Source organism: Mustela lutreola, chromosome 7, assembly GCF_030435805.1.
Source record: "Mustela lutreola isolate mMusLut2 chromosome 7, mMusLut2.pri, whole genome shotgun sequence".
Classification (NCBI taxonomy): Eukaryota; Metazoa; Chordata; class Mammalia; order Carnivora; family Mustelidae; genus Mustela; species Mustela lutreola.
The window spans coordinates 70,463,018-70,478,522 of record NC_081296.1 but is presented as its reverse complement, the minus strand read 5'-3'; the positions used below and the strand labels follow the sequence as shown (position 1 = coordinate 70,478,522).

At 36.7% G+C, this 15,505-nt stretch overlaps 1 protein-coding gene across 7 annotated transcripts in view; it reads right to left on the bottom strand.

The window, feature by feature from the left end:
* CTDSPL2 (CTD small phosphatase like 2) overlaps window positions 1–15,505 on the bottom strand; it is a 79,364-nt gene that overhangs the window by 42,465 nt on the left and 21,394 nt on the right. For 6 of the 7 annotated variants that reach the window (XM_059181401.1, XM_059181398.1, XM_059181399.1 and 3 more), the window contains one exon: window positions 9,846–10,055. The exons of the other annotated variant lie outside the window; for it this stretch is intronic. In XM_059181401.1, coding sequence (XP_059037384.1) covers window positions 9,846–10,031 — 186 coding nt within the window. In that variant the 5' untranslated portion in view covers window positions 10,032–10,055. The remainder of the gene's footprint in view (window positions 1–9,845; window positions 10,056–15,505) is intronic. 7 annotated transcript variants of the gene reach the window in all.

Sequence of the window (15,505 nt, the reverse complement as noted above, 5' to 3'; positions counted from 1 at the left end):
GTATCAATAGGATATCACAATTATTTTAAAAGGATATTAAAATAATCCTTCCTTTAACAAATACATGTGAGTACAGTTTTCTATAAATGCTTCACCTGGGGCACCTGGGTGGCTCACTGGGTTAAAGCCTCTGCCTTCAGGTCTGGTCATGATCCCAGGGTTCTGGGATCAAGCCTCACATCTGGCTCTCTGCTCAGCAGGGAGCCTGCTTCCTCCCCTTTCTCTGCCTGCCTCTCGCCTACTTGTGATCTCTGTCAAATAAATAGATAAAATCTTTTAAAAAAGAAAGCTTCACTAATAACAAATTATGTATGAAGCCATCATTAAAGACATTGGCAAAATTACAAATAATGTCATGCCTCCCATTAATTTCCTTTTTGTTTTTAGGAAATAGTTAAAATGTTGTCTGTATTAATATCAGTGAGTTTATAATCGAATTATGAATAAACATTTTCAAAATTCCTCAGCTTCATATCTAATGAGATAGATTTTCATATAACCCACATAAACAAATGTTCTTTAGGGTTTCCAATAATGTGTAAGAAAGTAAAGGAGCCCGAGATCAAAAAGTTTAAGAATCACTTGCTCAAGAGGAATTACTAATGAAATCACAGGAAAAAAGAAGTCACCCTCCACAAATGGTGGAAAAAATGTGAACTGTCAGTTCACAAACACAAAAATCCCTATATAGTCAATAAGCACATGAAAGGATATTCAACCTCATTAATCATCAGGGAAATGCAAAATAGAAACACAATGAGATAACCACCCCACCCATATAGAAAGACTAAAATTAAAAAGACTGACAATACCAAATATTGCTAAGAATGTGGGCAACTGGAATTGCCAGACATTGCTGGATAGAATATAAAATGGTACAAATAGTCTGGAATACAACTGGGCAGTTTCTTAAAAGTTAAACAGTCTTTCAACAAATGGTGCTAGGACCAAAGGATATCATTAATATGTAAAAAAAAAAAATAGTTGGACCATATACTACCTACAAAAATTAATCCAAAATAGATGAAAGAGCTGAAAATAAGAATTAAAACTCTAAAACATGTAAGAAAAAAAACTTAGAGCTTATAAGAAAAAATTCTAGAGAAAACACAGGGCTAAAACTTTACCAAATCTTGATTTTGGCAATAGCTTTTGGAAATGACACCAAAAATATAAGCAATAATAACCAAAAATAAACTGAACTTGGTCAAACTGAAAACTTTTGTGCTTCAAAGGGGTCTGAAAGAATGGGAGAGACTATCTACAAATCATATGTCAAAAAAGGATTTGTATCTAAAGAGGAACTCTTAGAATGCAATTATAAAAAGCCAAAACCCGGGGCGCCTGGGTGGCTCAGTGGGTTAAGCCACTGCCTTCGGCTCAGGTCATGATCCCAGGGTCCTGGGATCGAGTCCCGCATCGGGCTCTCTGCTCAGCAGGGAGCCTGCTTCCTCCTCTCTCTCTCTGCCTGCCTCTCTGCCTACTTGTGATCTCTCTCTGTCAAATAAATATATAAATTCTTTTAAATAAATAAAATGCCAAAACCCAATTTAAAATGGGCAAACTAAAAATACATAAATAAGTTACTGTTGAGGACATGGAAACTGGAACCCTCAACTTTGTTGGTGGGACTATAATATGGTGCAGCCATTTTGGAAAACAATCTACAGCTCTTTGAAAAGCTAATCACAGAATTATCATATCATCCTGTATTTCTCTTGAGTATATGCTCAAGAGAAATGTTAATAGATTTCCACAAAAGAAACTCGTATGTCAATGTTCACAGTACTCATTTTTTTTTTAAAGATTTTATTTATTTATTTGACAGACAGAGATCAGAAGTAGGCAGAGAGAGAGAGAGGAGGAAGCAGGCTCTCCGTGGAGCGGACAGCCCGATGCGGGGCTCGATCCCAGGACCCTGGGATCATGACCTGAGCCGAAGGCAGAGGCTTTAACCCACTGAGCCACCCAGGCGCCCCTCACAGTACTCATTTAATGACAGTCAAAATGTGGAAACAACCCAAATGTCTATCAACTGATAACATGGAAAATATCCACGCAATAGAATATTATTTCACAATAAGAAGGAATGACGAAATGATATATGCTACAACACAAATGCACACTGAAAACATGCTAAGTGAAAGAAGCGAGACATAAAAGACTATATGTTGTAGAATTCCATTTATATGACATGTCCAGAATAGGCAAACCTATATGCAGAAAATCAACTATTGGTTGCTCAGGGCAAGGGAGGAAGGGAGAGTTGATGGGTGACAGCCACTGAAGATGATTTAAGGGGTCTAAAATTGATTGTGGTAACAACTGCAGAACTCTGTGCATATACTAAAAGACTAAATTTATACCTTAAATGGGTGAGTTTTATTATATGCTAATTATATGTCTCAATAAAGCTACCACAAAAAAATAAACATGCATTTATTGTATGATCCACCAATACCAATCTTAGTTATTTATCCAACTTAAATATATGTCCATGCATGGACTCAAGACAGATATTCATAGCACCGTTATTCATGATAGCCATAAAACATATGCAATCCAAATGGATAAACAAAATATGTTATCTAGTATACTCATACAATAGAATTCTGGGCAGAGGGGTGAATAAAGTATTGAATACACACAATAACACAAGTGAGTTCAAAAGCTTTATGCTGAGTGAAAAATGCAAGAAATGCTGTAGGACTACAATTGTGAAACTCTAGAAAAGATTTATGTGATCTACAATAACAGTATGTTGATGGTTGTCTAGGGTGATGCTTGAAACTGTCTGCAAAGACTATAAGGATACTTTTTTGGGCATAAGTGCATAAATATGTTAAAATTCATGACAATATATACCTTAAATAGGTGTGTTTTGTTGTGTGTAATTATAACTCAAAAAGTTAATTTTTAAAGTCAATACAAAAGATAGAATGAAATTCTAAAAGATAACTGGTTTAACAAAAAGAAGGCAGGATAAGAAAAACCTAACTAAACTAAACATGTCAATTTAAATATAAATACACAGGGTATATTTACACATGGGAGGGAAAAAATTATAATCATGAAAATGCTAGGAAAGTTATATAGCTATATTAAGCAAAGTAAACCTCAAAGCAAGTATTACTAGAAAGGAGAGATTTCACAGTGGTAACAAGAACAATTTATACTCATCACAAATGTGTATACAACTAACAAGAGAACTTCAAAATACATAAAGAAAAAAACTGGCAGAACTGAAAGGCAAAGACACAATAATAGTTGGAGATTTTAACATCCCTCGCTTAGTAACTGATAAAACAAGTTTAAGATATAGAAGACTGAAATATTATCAACCAACTTAATCTAATTAGTAGTTACAGAATACTACACTGAAAAATTCTAGAATATGCACATTTCTTCAAATACACATGTGACACTTACCAAGATAGACTATATGCTAGAAAATACCAAAAAAGACCAAAGAAATGAAATCATACAGAGTATACTCCTAGATAACACTGATAATAAATTATAAATAAACAATTAAAAGATATCTTTAAAATGCCCAAATATCTGGAAATTAAATAACAAATTTCCAAATAATCCATGCATCGAGAATAAATCACACACACCCACAAGAAAGTTAATAAAAATATAATCAGAGGAGCACCAGGTAATACATGTATGGAATTGTTAAATCACTGTATTGTACACATGAAACTAATCTAAGAGTGTACATTAACTGTAATTAAAATAAAAACTTAAAAGAATATATAATGAGAACATGTGGGAAATTAGTACTTTGAAATTCACAGCTTTAAAACTTTTATTGGGGGATGGGTGGTGTAAAATCAGTGATCTAAGCAAGGGGCTGGCAAACTATACAATCCAGAAGCCAACTCCAGCAAGCTGTTTTTGTATGCCCAGGAGACTAAGAATGGTTTTTTTGTTTGTTTGTTTTCAAAGATTTTACTTTTTCTAAGTAAGCTCTACACCTAACACAGTGCTCAAACTCATGAGCCCAGGATCAAGTGGTGTCACATGCTCTACTGAATGAGCCAGGCAGGAGCTCCAAAAATGGTTTTTTATATTTATAAATGGGGATGGAGGAGGATCAAAAGAACAACCTTATTTGATGACATATGAAAATTATATGAAATTCAAATCTGTGTCCAAAGTTATGCTCATTCATTTATGTATTACCTGAAGAGTAGAGTAGTAGCTGTAACACAATATAGTCCACAAAGCCTAAAATATATATCAGAAACAGTTACAGAAAAAGTTTACCGATTCCTGATCTAAGCTCCCACTTCCAGAAACTAAAAAAGTAAAAGTAAATCAAAAAGAAGGTATAAGAAAATATTAAAAATAACAAGTAGAAATCAATTAAATAGAAAATAGAAAAAATGAAAATTAACAAAGATGTTGATTCTTTGAAAGAGTAATGAAACTGACAAAGCTCTAGCAAGACAGATCAAAACAAAGATAAATTGTAAGTTATCCATATCAGGAATGAAAAGATATACATCATTACAGATCCATTAGACACTGATATTTATGTAAGTATCACAAAACTTTACACCAAGTAATTCAACAACTTGAATGAGTGAGCCAATTCCTTGAACGACCAAGACTGAAACAAAAAACAGAAAAGCTAAATAGCCTTGTATATTTTACAGAAATCCAATTTACAATAAAAGCTCTCTCACAAAAACTTCATTTAAGGATAAAAAAGGATAAAAAATAAGGATAAAAAAACTTATTTAAGGATAAAATAATACTAAGACAATATAAGTTCTTTCAGAAATAAGCAGAGGGAACAATTCTTCACTTGCCTTATGATCCAAGCATAATAATCTTAGTTCCAAAATCTGAAAATATGACAAATCAAGGCAACTACGGACCAAAGCCCTCATGAACACAGATGTAAAAATCCCTTCGAAAAAAACACAGTAAAGCAAATCCAGCAATACAAGTTTGGTTTTCCATTAAAAAATATTTCTGCTCTACTCCACATGAAAAGAAAAGAAAATCTGAAGAACAACTCAAAAGATGCAGAAAAGTCTTAGAGAAAATTCAACATGTTAAGAATTTTTAGCAAACTAGGACTAAAAGGGAACTTCTTCAAATGAATGAAAGATAACTATGAAAAACATTTAGTTAACAGTATACCTAACTGTAAATAAATTCTTTTCCTCTAAGATCAGCAACAAGAGAAGGTGTTACTTCTCACCACTTCCATGGAACATCATACTAGAGGCCCTAACTAATGCAATAAAGAAAGAAAAAGAAATAAAAGACCTAGAGATTAGGTAAAATAAGTAAAACTGTAGTTATCTGGTCTATTTTATGATTATGTATGTATACGCATCCAATCTGAACTTCTAATTTTTTCATGCCATAATAAATGGTAAAGTACTTATTAATCTAGCTGTTGAAGAACACATCTAGAGAGATTGACTTATATTAACTTTGGGAGGAAGGAAGAAAATTCCCAATAAAACCATGAAGCTTGGTAGTAGTACAAAGGTTAGAGTTACAACAAAGTTTTCATCTAACCACATTTTTCAAACCAAGGGATACAACCCATCAGTGGATGCGGAAATTAAAGCATTAAAATCACCTTTATTTGTTTTAAAGATTTATTTATTTGAGAGAGAGAGAGACACTGAGTGAGCACACAGTGGGATAGGGAGAAGCAGACTTCCTGCAGAGCAGCGAGCCTGAGCCTGACGTGGGGCTCAATCCCAAAATCCCAGCATCATACTTAACCGACTGAACCACCCAGGTGCCCCTAAAATCACCTTTAAAAGGAGAATAAGAAACAAAAGAGAAGAAAAATCAGACATATCAAATATACTAAGTGTGAGTTTTGTTTCACACGTATGACTATAGTGGAAGACATATTTCTTTCTAAGGGTTATACTTAGAAGATCTTAAAACACTAATTTAATATAACAGGTAAGGAAGAGGGTGCCTGGGTGGTTCAGGCCTTTGGCTCAGGTCATGATCTCAGGATCCTGGATCAAGCCCTGTGTAGGGCTCCTCACTCAGTGGGGAGTATGCTTCTCCCTCTTCCCCAACCCCCAACCCCTCTTATGCTGGCTCTACCTCTCAAATGAATAAATAAAACTTTAACAGCAAGAGCACAACAGTATTTAGATAAGAACAGAGGAAAAGATCATTTTGTTATGGGAAAACTCTAGTAACCACCTATTTGGAAAGGTATAGAGAGATTTCTGATATAAAGCATATATAGTTTAGCTGTGAGGTCTTCACTTCAAATATGTATCAGATATCTCATGCTAGAGTGTGTGGGTGGCATAGTCAGTTAAGTGTCTCACTCTTGGTTTTGCTCAGGTTGTGATCTCAGGGTCATGAGATCAAGCGCCGCCCCCCTACCCCCACCCCCGCACCAATATGGCTCCAAACTCAGCACAGTCTGTCTGCTTTAGTTTCTCTCTCCCTCTCCCTCTGCCCCTCCCACTCGTTCTCTCTCTCAAAAAAATCTCATTATAAAGCAGAAAGACTGCATGTCAACAATTCTTGAGTGCTCTTACTGACAATTTCATATTCTGAAATCAGAGAAGTGATAAACATTTGAATCATAAAATCTGGATTTGAAAGAGACCAAAGATTCCATTCACACTGTTATATGCTGAATTTGTATCATGCCCCTCCCCCCAATTCCCAAATTCATATGTTGAAGCCCTAACCCACAGAATATAACCATATTTAGAAATATGGCTTTTAAGCAGTAATTAAGTTCAAATGGCGTCATTAGGGTAGGCCCTAATCCAACTATGAGTGGTGTCCTTCTAAGAAGAGATTACAACACAGACTACACGAAGGACTGAGAGGTAACTATGGCAGGACCCAGCAAGAAGGCAGCCGTCCAAGTCAAGGACAGAGGCCTCAGAAAAAAACCAACCTGATGACACCCTGATCTTGGACTTCTAGCTTCCAGAACTGTAAAAAAAATTTGTTTTTTAAGCCACCCAGTCCTTGGTATTTTCTTATGCGCAGTCCGGGCAAAATTATACAAACCCTTATATTCATAAATTAACAACCTATGTTTGGTTTACTTATATACTCTCGTGGCTAATTTATACAAAATTAAGATTAGAATACAGATTAAAACTTGTTAACGATATAAAAATATAAAAACGGGTCAGTGGTGATAAAATGGCAAGCACTAAGAGCCACTGATCCTAGAAATCGTAATAGTAACAGGAGAGCAGTAAAGTACGGTGATACAACACGAGCAAGTTTCAAAAAGTCAGACTCCTGAAACAGGGATGAAAGCCATGTTAGATACCTTAGAAACGACTACAGCTCAAAAGAGAAGGTTTGTCTAAAAAGTTCAATTCTAGCCATGTAACTTTAAAAGTCCAAAAGCAGACAAAAAGGAACAGTATTAAAGAAACAAAAAAGGCAGCACAGGGAGTTGTCTAACTGATTTGGTTTTTAAAAGGACACTTGTCGAGATAAGAAATGTAGTTTATCATCTACTCAGACTAAAGGAGATGAAGATATATGCAAAAAGTACTGCGGATGGGCGCCTGGGTGGCTCAGTGGGTTAAGCCGCTGGCCTTCGGCTCAGGTCATGATCTCAGGGTCCTGGGATCGAGTCCCGCATCGGGCTCTCTGCTCAGCGGGGAGCCTGCTTCCCTCTCTCTCTCTCTCTGCCTGCCTCTCCATCTACTTGTGATTTCTCTCTGTCAAATAAATAAATAAAATCTTTAAAAAAAAAAAAAAAAAAGTACTGCGGAAAAAAGTTCCTATAAAAAGAGTAAGTTTCAGGAAGCTTTGAAATGATGACAGAATATAAATAAACAACAAAGTAAGAAGGTAGTATAAGAGATTCAATCTTATTTGCTTTCATCATGAAGAGTTTTCCTTACACAAGATGGGTGATGCTCTTAAGACGTTACCTAGCTACTGAGACAAAATGGTATAGGACAAAGAACGTAAGTATCAGAATCAAATAAACCTGGATTTAAATCTCAGCATCATCACTTATTGTAGAGGCAAAAGTGCATAGTGGGTTAAAAGTGTAGGCTCTGAAGCCAGGGTATTTGGGTTTCAATTCCAGTGTTGCCACTTAAAACTAAGTAGCCCTGTGCAAGTTATTTAATCTTCCTGTGCTTTTGTTTCCTTACCTATAATACACAGATGATACAAGCTACTTCCTTTGTTTGTACAGTTTAAAGAAGTTACTACACTTAGAGCACTGAGAACACTGTATGACACATTCTAATTGCTCAATAACTGGTAGTAATTACCTTCCATTTATTCTTTATTATTCGTTATTATTTTTTTATTATTCCTGTACATTTATTACACTTATTATTGTTACTGACATATGCAAGTTACCTAAATTCACTAAGCCTAAATTTTTCTCTTCTATAAACTACCAAAAAATACTTATATGAATTAAGGAGATAAAAGGTATAAAGCAATGAATAAATATACTTAATAAACATTACCTGCCAAACCCTACCCAAATTTTGAAAAAGACAACACTACTTAAGATACTGAACATAAGCAAGCATTGTATAGATTCTCAATAAAACTTTAGAATATATTATCAAAGAGATGATTTAATGACAATGAGGTAAGAAAGAAATAACAATCAGAAGCCAGTGTAATCTCAATAGGAATAACACAGGACAAACTAATCATTTAATTTACTTCTAACACAGGGTTAGTAAACAGGGGGCGGGGGAGAGGGGATGACAGTGCACCTTGATTTTAGCAAGACATTCCAATATTAATTTTCATAATAACCCTACAGGAAAAAAAATCTGAATGATTAACAGTACAATTAAATGAATTTGAAGCTGCAGGAAAACTCTTGCCCCCCAAATTAGTGAACAGACATAAGTTTGCAAACAGGTTTTTAGTAGCCCTATCTTATTTAACATCTTTAAGTAGACATTAATGAACAATGCAAGATTTTGGTTTAAAAAAAAATAAAAAGAAAGAAACTTGACAGTAATTTCTATACGAAAACCCTGAATGTGTAGCTGATATGGGCAAAAATCTGCTAACCAACAAAGATGTATCTTACTACTAAAGGAGAAAAAAAAAATCATGATATGTTATACGATAGTGCCACATTAATACAATTAGAAATCAGAAGACAGAGGAAAAACCCACCCATCCAGACTTTTTTCTTTTAACCAAAATCTTCCATTTTTCATTAATGTCTACTTGAATACATACAATGAATAACAATAACGCTATCTTATATATAGAGTATATTAAAATTTCTCAAACTGCTTTTTCTGTTTGCCATCTAATGTAAAAACAACTCTGAAACAGATAAAGCAGTTAGAATTAGTCCCATTTTACTGTCTTCTTGAGGTTCAGAGGGATAAACGAGTTTCCTCAGATCAAGTTGGTCCAAAGTATGAATGTGGAAAATGTGACTCTTAGTCAGTGTCCATTTTTTCTTTAATAACTTTTTCCTCTTGAATAAAGTAATACATTGTCACTGTAAAGTGTTAGAAATCAGAAAGAGAAATCACCTCCCTAAACACTGTATTAATATTAACAAGAAAATTTAACTTTTCTTTGAAATGAAAAAAATAAAAGTGAGAGAACTCACATAAATATGGAAAAATTTTTTACTTTTCATGATACTATGGTGAAAAAAAGGCTAAAAGGATCAGTTAAGTAGAATAAATGTTTTCTTGAATTCTTTAAATATTTTTCATATTACTCTTAAAATGACATCAAAATGTACACATTTCTTAATCTACTAGCAATATTAAACTTCTCATCTTTGCATGCCTAAAGAAAACAATCTAAACTTTAATTTTAATGATGTAAGTACAAGGTAAAACCATTACCTTGGGTGTGCTTCCTTTAATGAATTTTTTAATTGAAGACAACAAGCCGGTTTCATTTTTCGGTGTTTTTTCTCCCCCTGAAGGCAGGCTATCATCGACCTCTGAATATTTCCTCTTTGCTCTAGCAGTGCGTTGTGTTTGGATTTGATTTGACTGCTGAGAAGCTTTACGTGTTCTCAGCCTCATTTTTTATGAGTGCCACATATAAAACTGTAAGAGAAAAATAACAAGGGTTATTACAATTAGACCTAGCCCACCAAAATGTGGCCCACCTTATATAAGAAAAATTTCTTGGTCCAAGTCTCTAGGGGATTAAAATGAGGAAGCAACATTTTAAGCAAAAGGTTGCTTTAAAGTTTTACACATTATCCCAAGTAACCTTCCCCCCAACTTCTAAAATAAAAATTTAGGAGTAACACCAGGGTGCCTGGGTGAGTCAGTCTTAAAAGTTAAGCACCAAACTCTTGATTTTGGCTCAGGTCATGATCTCAGTGTTGTGAGATGGAGCCCCATGTCATGCTCTGTGCTGGGTATGGAGCCTGCTTAAGATTCTCTCTCTCCAGGGCACCGGGACAGCTCGGTTGTTAAGCGGCTGACTTTGGGTCAGGTCATGATGACAGGGTACTGGTATCAAGCCCCATGTGAGGCTCGTCAGGCTCCCTGCTCTGCAGGAAGCCTGTTTCTCCCTCTCTTGCTGTGTTTCTCCACCAAATAAATAAAACCTTAAAAAAAAAAAAAAAAAAGACCCTCTCTCTCCCTCTCCAAAAAAAAAAGACTAACACCAAGAGTGGGCATACTCTTTTCACAGGGCTATACTGCCTCCACCCCTGCTGACATTATCTTTCATTGAATCATTCACTCAACAAGTATTTATTAAGCACCTGACCACATTCAAGGCACTGAGCTAGGCTGAGCACCTAGTAAATAGTAAACAACATATGGAAGGTTCTGACTTCTCACAGTGTAGTGGAAAAGCCCTCAATGAACGAATTAATTACAGGAGCATGATTCTTTTTTTTTTTTTTTTAAGATTTTATTTTTTTATTCGACAGAGATCACAAGTAGGCAGAGAGGCAGGCTGGGGGCGGGGGTGGGAGGGGAAGCAGGCTCCCTGCTGCCAGGGCTCCATCCCAGGGCCCTGAAACCATGACCTGAGCCATAGGCAGAGGCTTTAACCTACGGAGCCACCCAGGCGCCTCCATCCATGAGCATGATTCTAATCATCAACAATCATACAAGTGTAAAAAGAGCAGTTGGATCATTCAATTTATTATGATCAATCGATCTTACCACACATAATGAAACTTTAAAAGCTGAATTCACGTTAGAAAGAAAATATGAGGCAATTTAGTTAGAACTCTCTCACTTTATAGATGAGAAAATTAATGGCGGGCAAAACTGTAGGAAGACACAGAAGTGGTTAAGTACATACCCTAAATTAGAATCTGAAGTAGAAATACAAAAATTACCACACTAAGAATTAAGAAATGTGAATTCTAATCCTATTTCAATCATAGCTAAACTACAGTCAGTTGTTTTTTCACCTGTATAAAGAATATATTCACCTTAGCATCCTGAGCCTCAAAATGAAAAGGAATTAGAAAAGGCTATATAAAGTGCAGAGAACAATAATGCTACTCACAACAGTGAATGCATTCACAGAAAAGTCTAACTCCACTTAAGCATTCTAAACTCCTAAGGATGCAGAAATTCCTTGCAAAGGATAGGGTCTTCACCGACCAATTAAGAAGCTTAAGACATTGTGTCTTTACACAATGTCCAAAGTTAACAGTCACAGAGAAAAAAAAAAAGAAACTTTTTGAAAGTTATATATATATATATATATATATAATCTACTCTAACAAAAAAACTCAAATTCAAAGGATTCACCAGAGGAGTCCCTAAATAAAACAACCGCTTTTTTCCTAGCAGCAAATGGTGCTCAATTTTAAGCTGCCATCCCAAAATAAAAAATACTGCCTTTTCTCCTAGAGTCCATGTTAACCTCTAAAGTGATTTATCATTCAAGGCATGTATTATTTACTTTAAAACCCTATTTAGAGTGGATAAATGTTGCCTTAATTCCTTAGTTATTGAGTACAGCATGCCTTAGAAAAGGAAAATTCCCATATAGAAAATGCAAGAAGGGAATTTCTCAAAACTATGTTTAATCAATTTCTGTTAATTTTTGAAGTTATTTCAAAAATATCCAAGAATTGGGGAACCTGGACTGCTCAGGGGGTTAAGCCTCTGCCTTCGGCTCAGGTCATGAACCCAGGGTCCTGGGATCGAGCCCCACATTGGGCTCTCTCCTCGGCAGGGAGCCTGCTTCCCCCTCTCTATCTCTGCCTGCCTCTCTGCCTACCTGTGATCTCAGTCTGTCAAATAAATAAATAAAATCTTTTAAAAAATACCCAAGGGGCACCTGGGTGGCTCAGTGGCTAGTCTCTGCCTTCAGCCCAGGTCATGATCTCAGGGTCCTGGGATCGAGCCCCACATCCGGCTCTCTGCTCAGTGGGGAGCCTACTTCTCCTTCTCTCTCTGCCTACTTGTGAGCTCTCTCTCTCTCTCTCTGTTCAATAAATAAATAAATAAAATCTTTTTAAAAAAGGGGGCGCCTGGGTGGCTCGGTGGGTTAAGCCTCTGCCTTCGGCTCGGGTCATGATCCCAGGGTCCTGGGATCGAGTCCCGCATCGGGCTCTGTGCTCGGTGGGGAGCCTGCTTCCTCCTCGCTCTCTGATCTATGTCTGTCAAATAAATAAAAAAAAAAAATTTAAAAAAAAAAAAAACCTAAGAATTAATCTATCTTAAGCTGAGAATCATTAAATGGAAATTATAAACTTTATGAAATAATACATTGATCTAAAGTAGATCTTAAAAGACCAGAGGCCTATAAGTAAGTCCAGTCTTATGAAGTTTGGCTGATTAAAATTTAAATACTTACGGTCACCTGCCACTAGAATGGTAAGAATGAAAACTATAACCTCTGCCCATGAGAATCAAAAAGTCTGGCAAGTAAGTATACATATCATAGTGTATATATAAAGTCCTAGATCACTCCACATGAAAAGAGTGAAGACAGTTCTAGGAAAGACTAGGAGAAAGGTCCTTTAAACTCAAAAATAACCAGTGGGCATTTACTTGAAAGAAAGACATTCAAAGAAGGAGCTGAAAAGTAGGTTTTTGTCCATTCCATTAGTGAATTGTAAAAGGTGTACTTGATAGATCTTTTTAAAAGGCCTCTGGGAGGCAAAATGGCCATAAGAGGGACAGCCCTGGAGGTGACATGGTGCCAGAGCATACACCTTTCCTGAGGGCTGTGCGGTGCGAACAAGTAAGTTCACAGCCCAATCCAACAAAGGCATGTTGTCTTTTCTTGCCATGGCCATGGAGATGTGCCAGTAAGGCCTTTGCCCTAAAAGGCAATTCCAACATTTCACAGCCCTGACCCTGAACCTCCAGAGGGCTGCCAATGGCACAAGGCCAGTCAAGCAGGTCCTCCGTCCTGACAGGTGCGACAATGAGCACTCCATGCCTACTGGCACAACCTCCTACGATGGCCACCTCTCCTGGTTCCTCTGCGCTTTCACCTTCAAGCTCTGCTAAGCAGAGGCCCTTGCATGGGCAGAGAAGCCATCAGTGAGCACAGTGCTGACCGGTCGAAGTGTTTGTGGTGGCAGAAGAATGTGTTCTGTGTTCTAATTTGCAGGCTACAACGACCCAAGTGTGGTACCACAATTCATTAAGAAATGAATTCAAAAGCTGCCACTCAGCTCTGATGGAAAAACACATATTCTGGAAATCTGAAGGGGCTATCATGAGTGTGGCTTTGGTATTCACTTGCTTTGTTCATCAGGGACAGCGGGACAAAAACCTCTGGATAAAGCCAGGGAGCAAATCAAGTCTATATAGCTACCTTCTACTCTTTAAAGTGGTCTTAGCGATTGCACCTCAGACAGAGGCAGTACAATGAATGAACCCTGAGATCATGACCCAAGCCAAAGGCAAGGCTCAACCCACTGAGCCACCCAGGTGCCCCAATACCTCATTTTCAATAATGAATAGATCAATAAGGAAATCAAAGACATGAACAAGTCTCTTAACCTAAGAGACACATACAGAACACTCCACTCAGCAGAATCTATAACATTGTCCAGGACAGACTACATGTTTGGACACAAAACAAGTATCAATAAACTTAAAAGGACTGAAATCATACAAGTATAAGGTTTCCAACCACACTGGAATGAAATTAGAAATCACAAGGAAAGAAACCTGAGAAATTAACAAATACGCACAAATTAAACAGCAAACTAAATATGTAAGCACTGTGTCAAAGAAGAAATCACATGGGGAATTAGAAAATTCTTCTGGAGGGACGCCTGGGTGGCTCAGTTGGTTAAGCCGCTGCCTTCGGCTCAGGTCATGATCCCAGCGTCCTGGGATTGAGTCCCACATCGGGCTCCTTGCTCGGCAGGGAGCCTGCTTCTCCCTCTGCCTCTGCCTGCCATTCTGTCTGCCTGTGCTCACTCGCTCTCTCTCCCTCTATCACTGACAAATAAATAAATAAATAATCTTTAAAAAAAAAGAAAAGAAAAAGAAAATTCTTCTGGAAGAAATGAACAAAATTACAACATACAAAAACTTATGAGATGCTCCCAAAACAGTGCTCAGAGGATAATTTATGTAAATGATTATTATCAGAAAAAAGACCTCAATGTAATAACAAACACTTCAGCATAAGAAACTATAAAGAGAAAAACAAACTAAACCTAAAGCAAGCAGAAGGAAAGAAAGAAAGAATAAAGCAGAAATAAGTCAAATAGATTATTTAAAACACAAAGCAGGGGCCCCTGGGTGGCTCAGCGGGTTAAGCCTCTGCCTTTGGCTCAGGTCATGATCTCGGGGTCCTGGGATTGAGCCCTGCAACGGGCTCTCTGCTCAGCGGGGAGCCTGCTTCCTCCTCTCTCTCTGTCTGCCTCTCTGCCTATTTGTGATCTCTCTCTCTGTCAAATAAATAAATAAAATCTTAAAAAAAAAAAAAAACACAAAGCAAAAAGAAATTAATGAAGACAAAGATTTGTTCTTTGAAAAGATAAATAAAATTGGCAACCTTAAATTAGATGAGCCAAGGAAAAAAAAAGCCTCAACCTATCAAAGTCAAGAGTGAAAGATGGGTCATTAATACCAAACCTACAGAAATAAAAACAATTTTAAGGGAATACTATGAACAACTGTACACCAACAATTAGATAACCTAGATGAGATGGATAAATTCCTATAAAGACAAAAGTAAAACAGGTTCAAGGGAAAAAAAAAAATCCGAAGCCTCATAATAAGTAGAGACTGAATTAGTGATGATTTTTTTAAAAAACCTCACAGCAATGCCTGGCTGGCATGCAACTCTTGATCTCTGGGTTGTGAGTTCAAGCCCCACTTTGGGTATAGAAAATACTTAAAAATAAAATCTTGAGGGGTGCGGGGACCACCTACAAAGCAAAGTCCAGTACCAGATGGCTTAACTGGTGCATTCTATCAAACGTTTAAAGACCACCAATCCTTCTCAAACTCTCCCAAAAAACTGAGGAACACCTCCCAACTCATTCTATGAGGTCAGTATTACTCTATACTCAAGTCAAACAAAGACATTACAAAAAAAG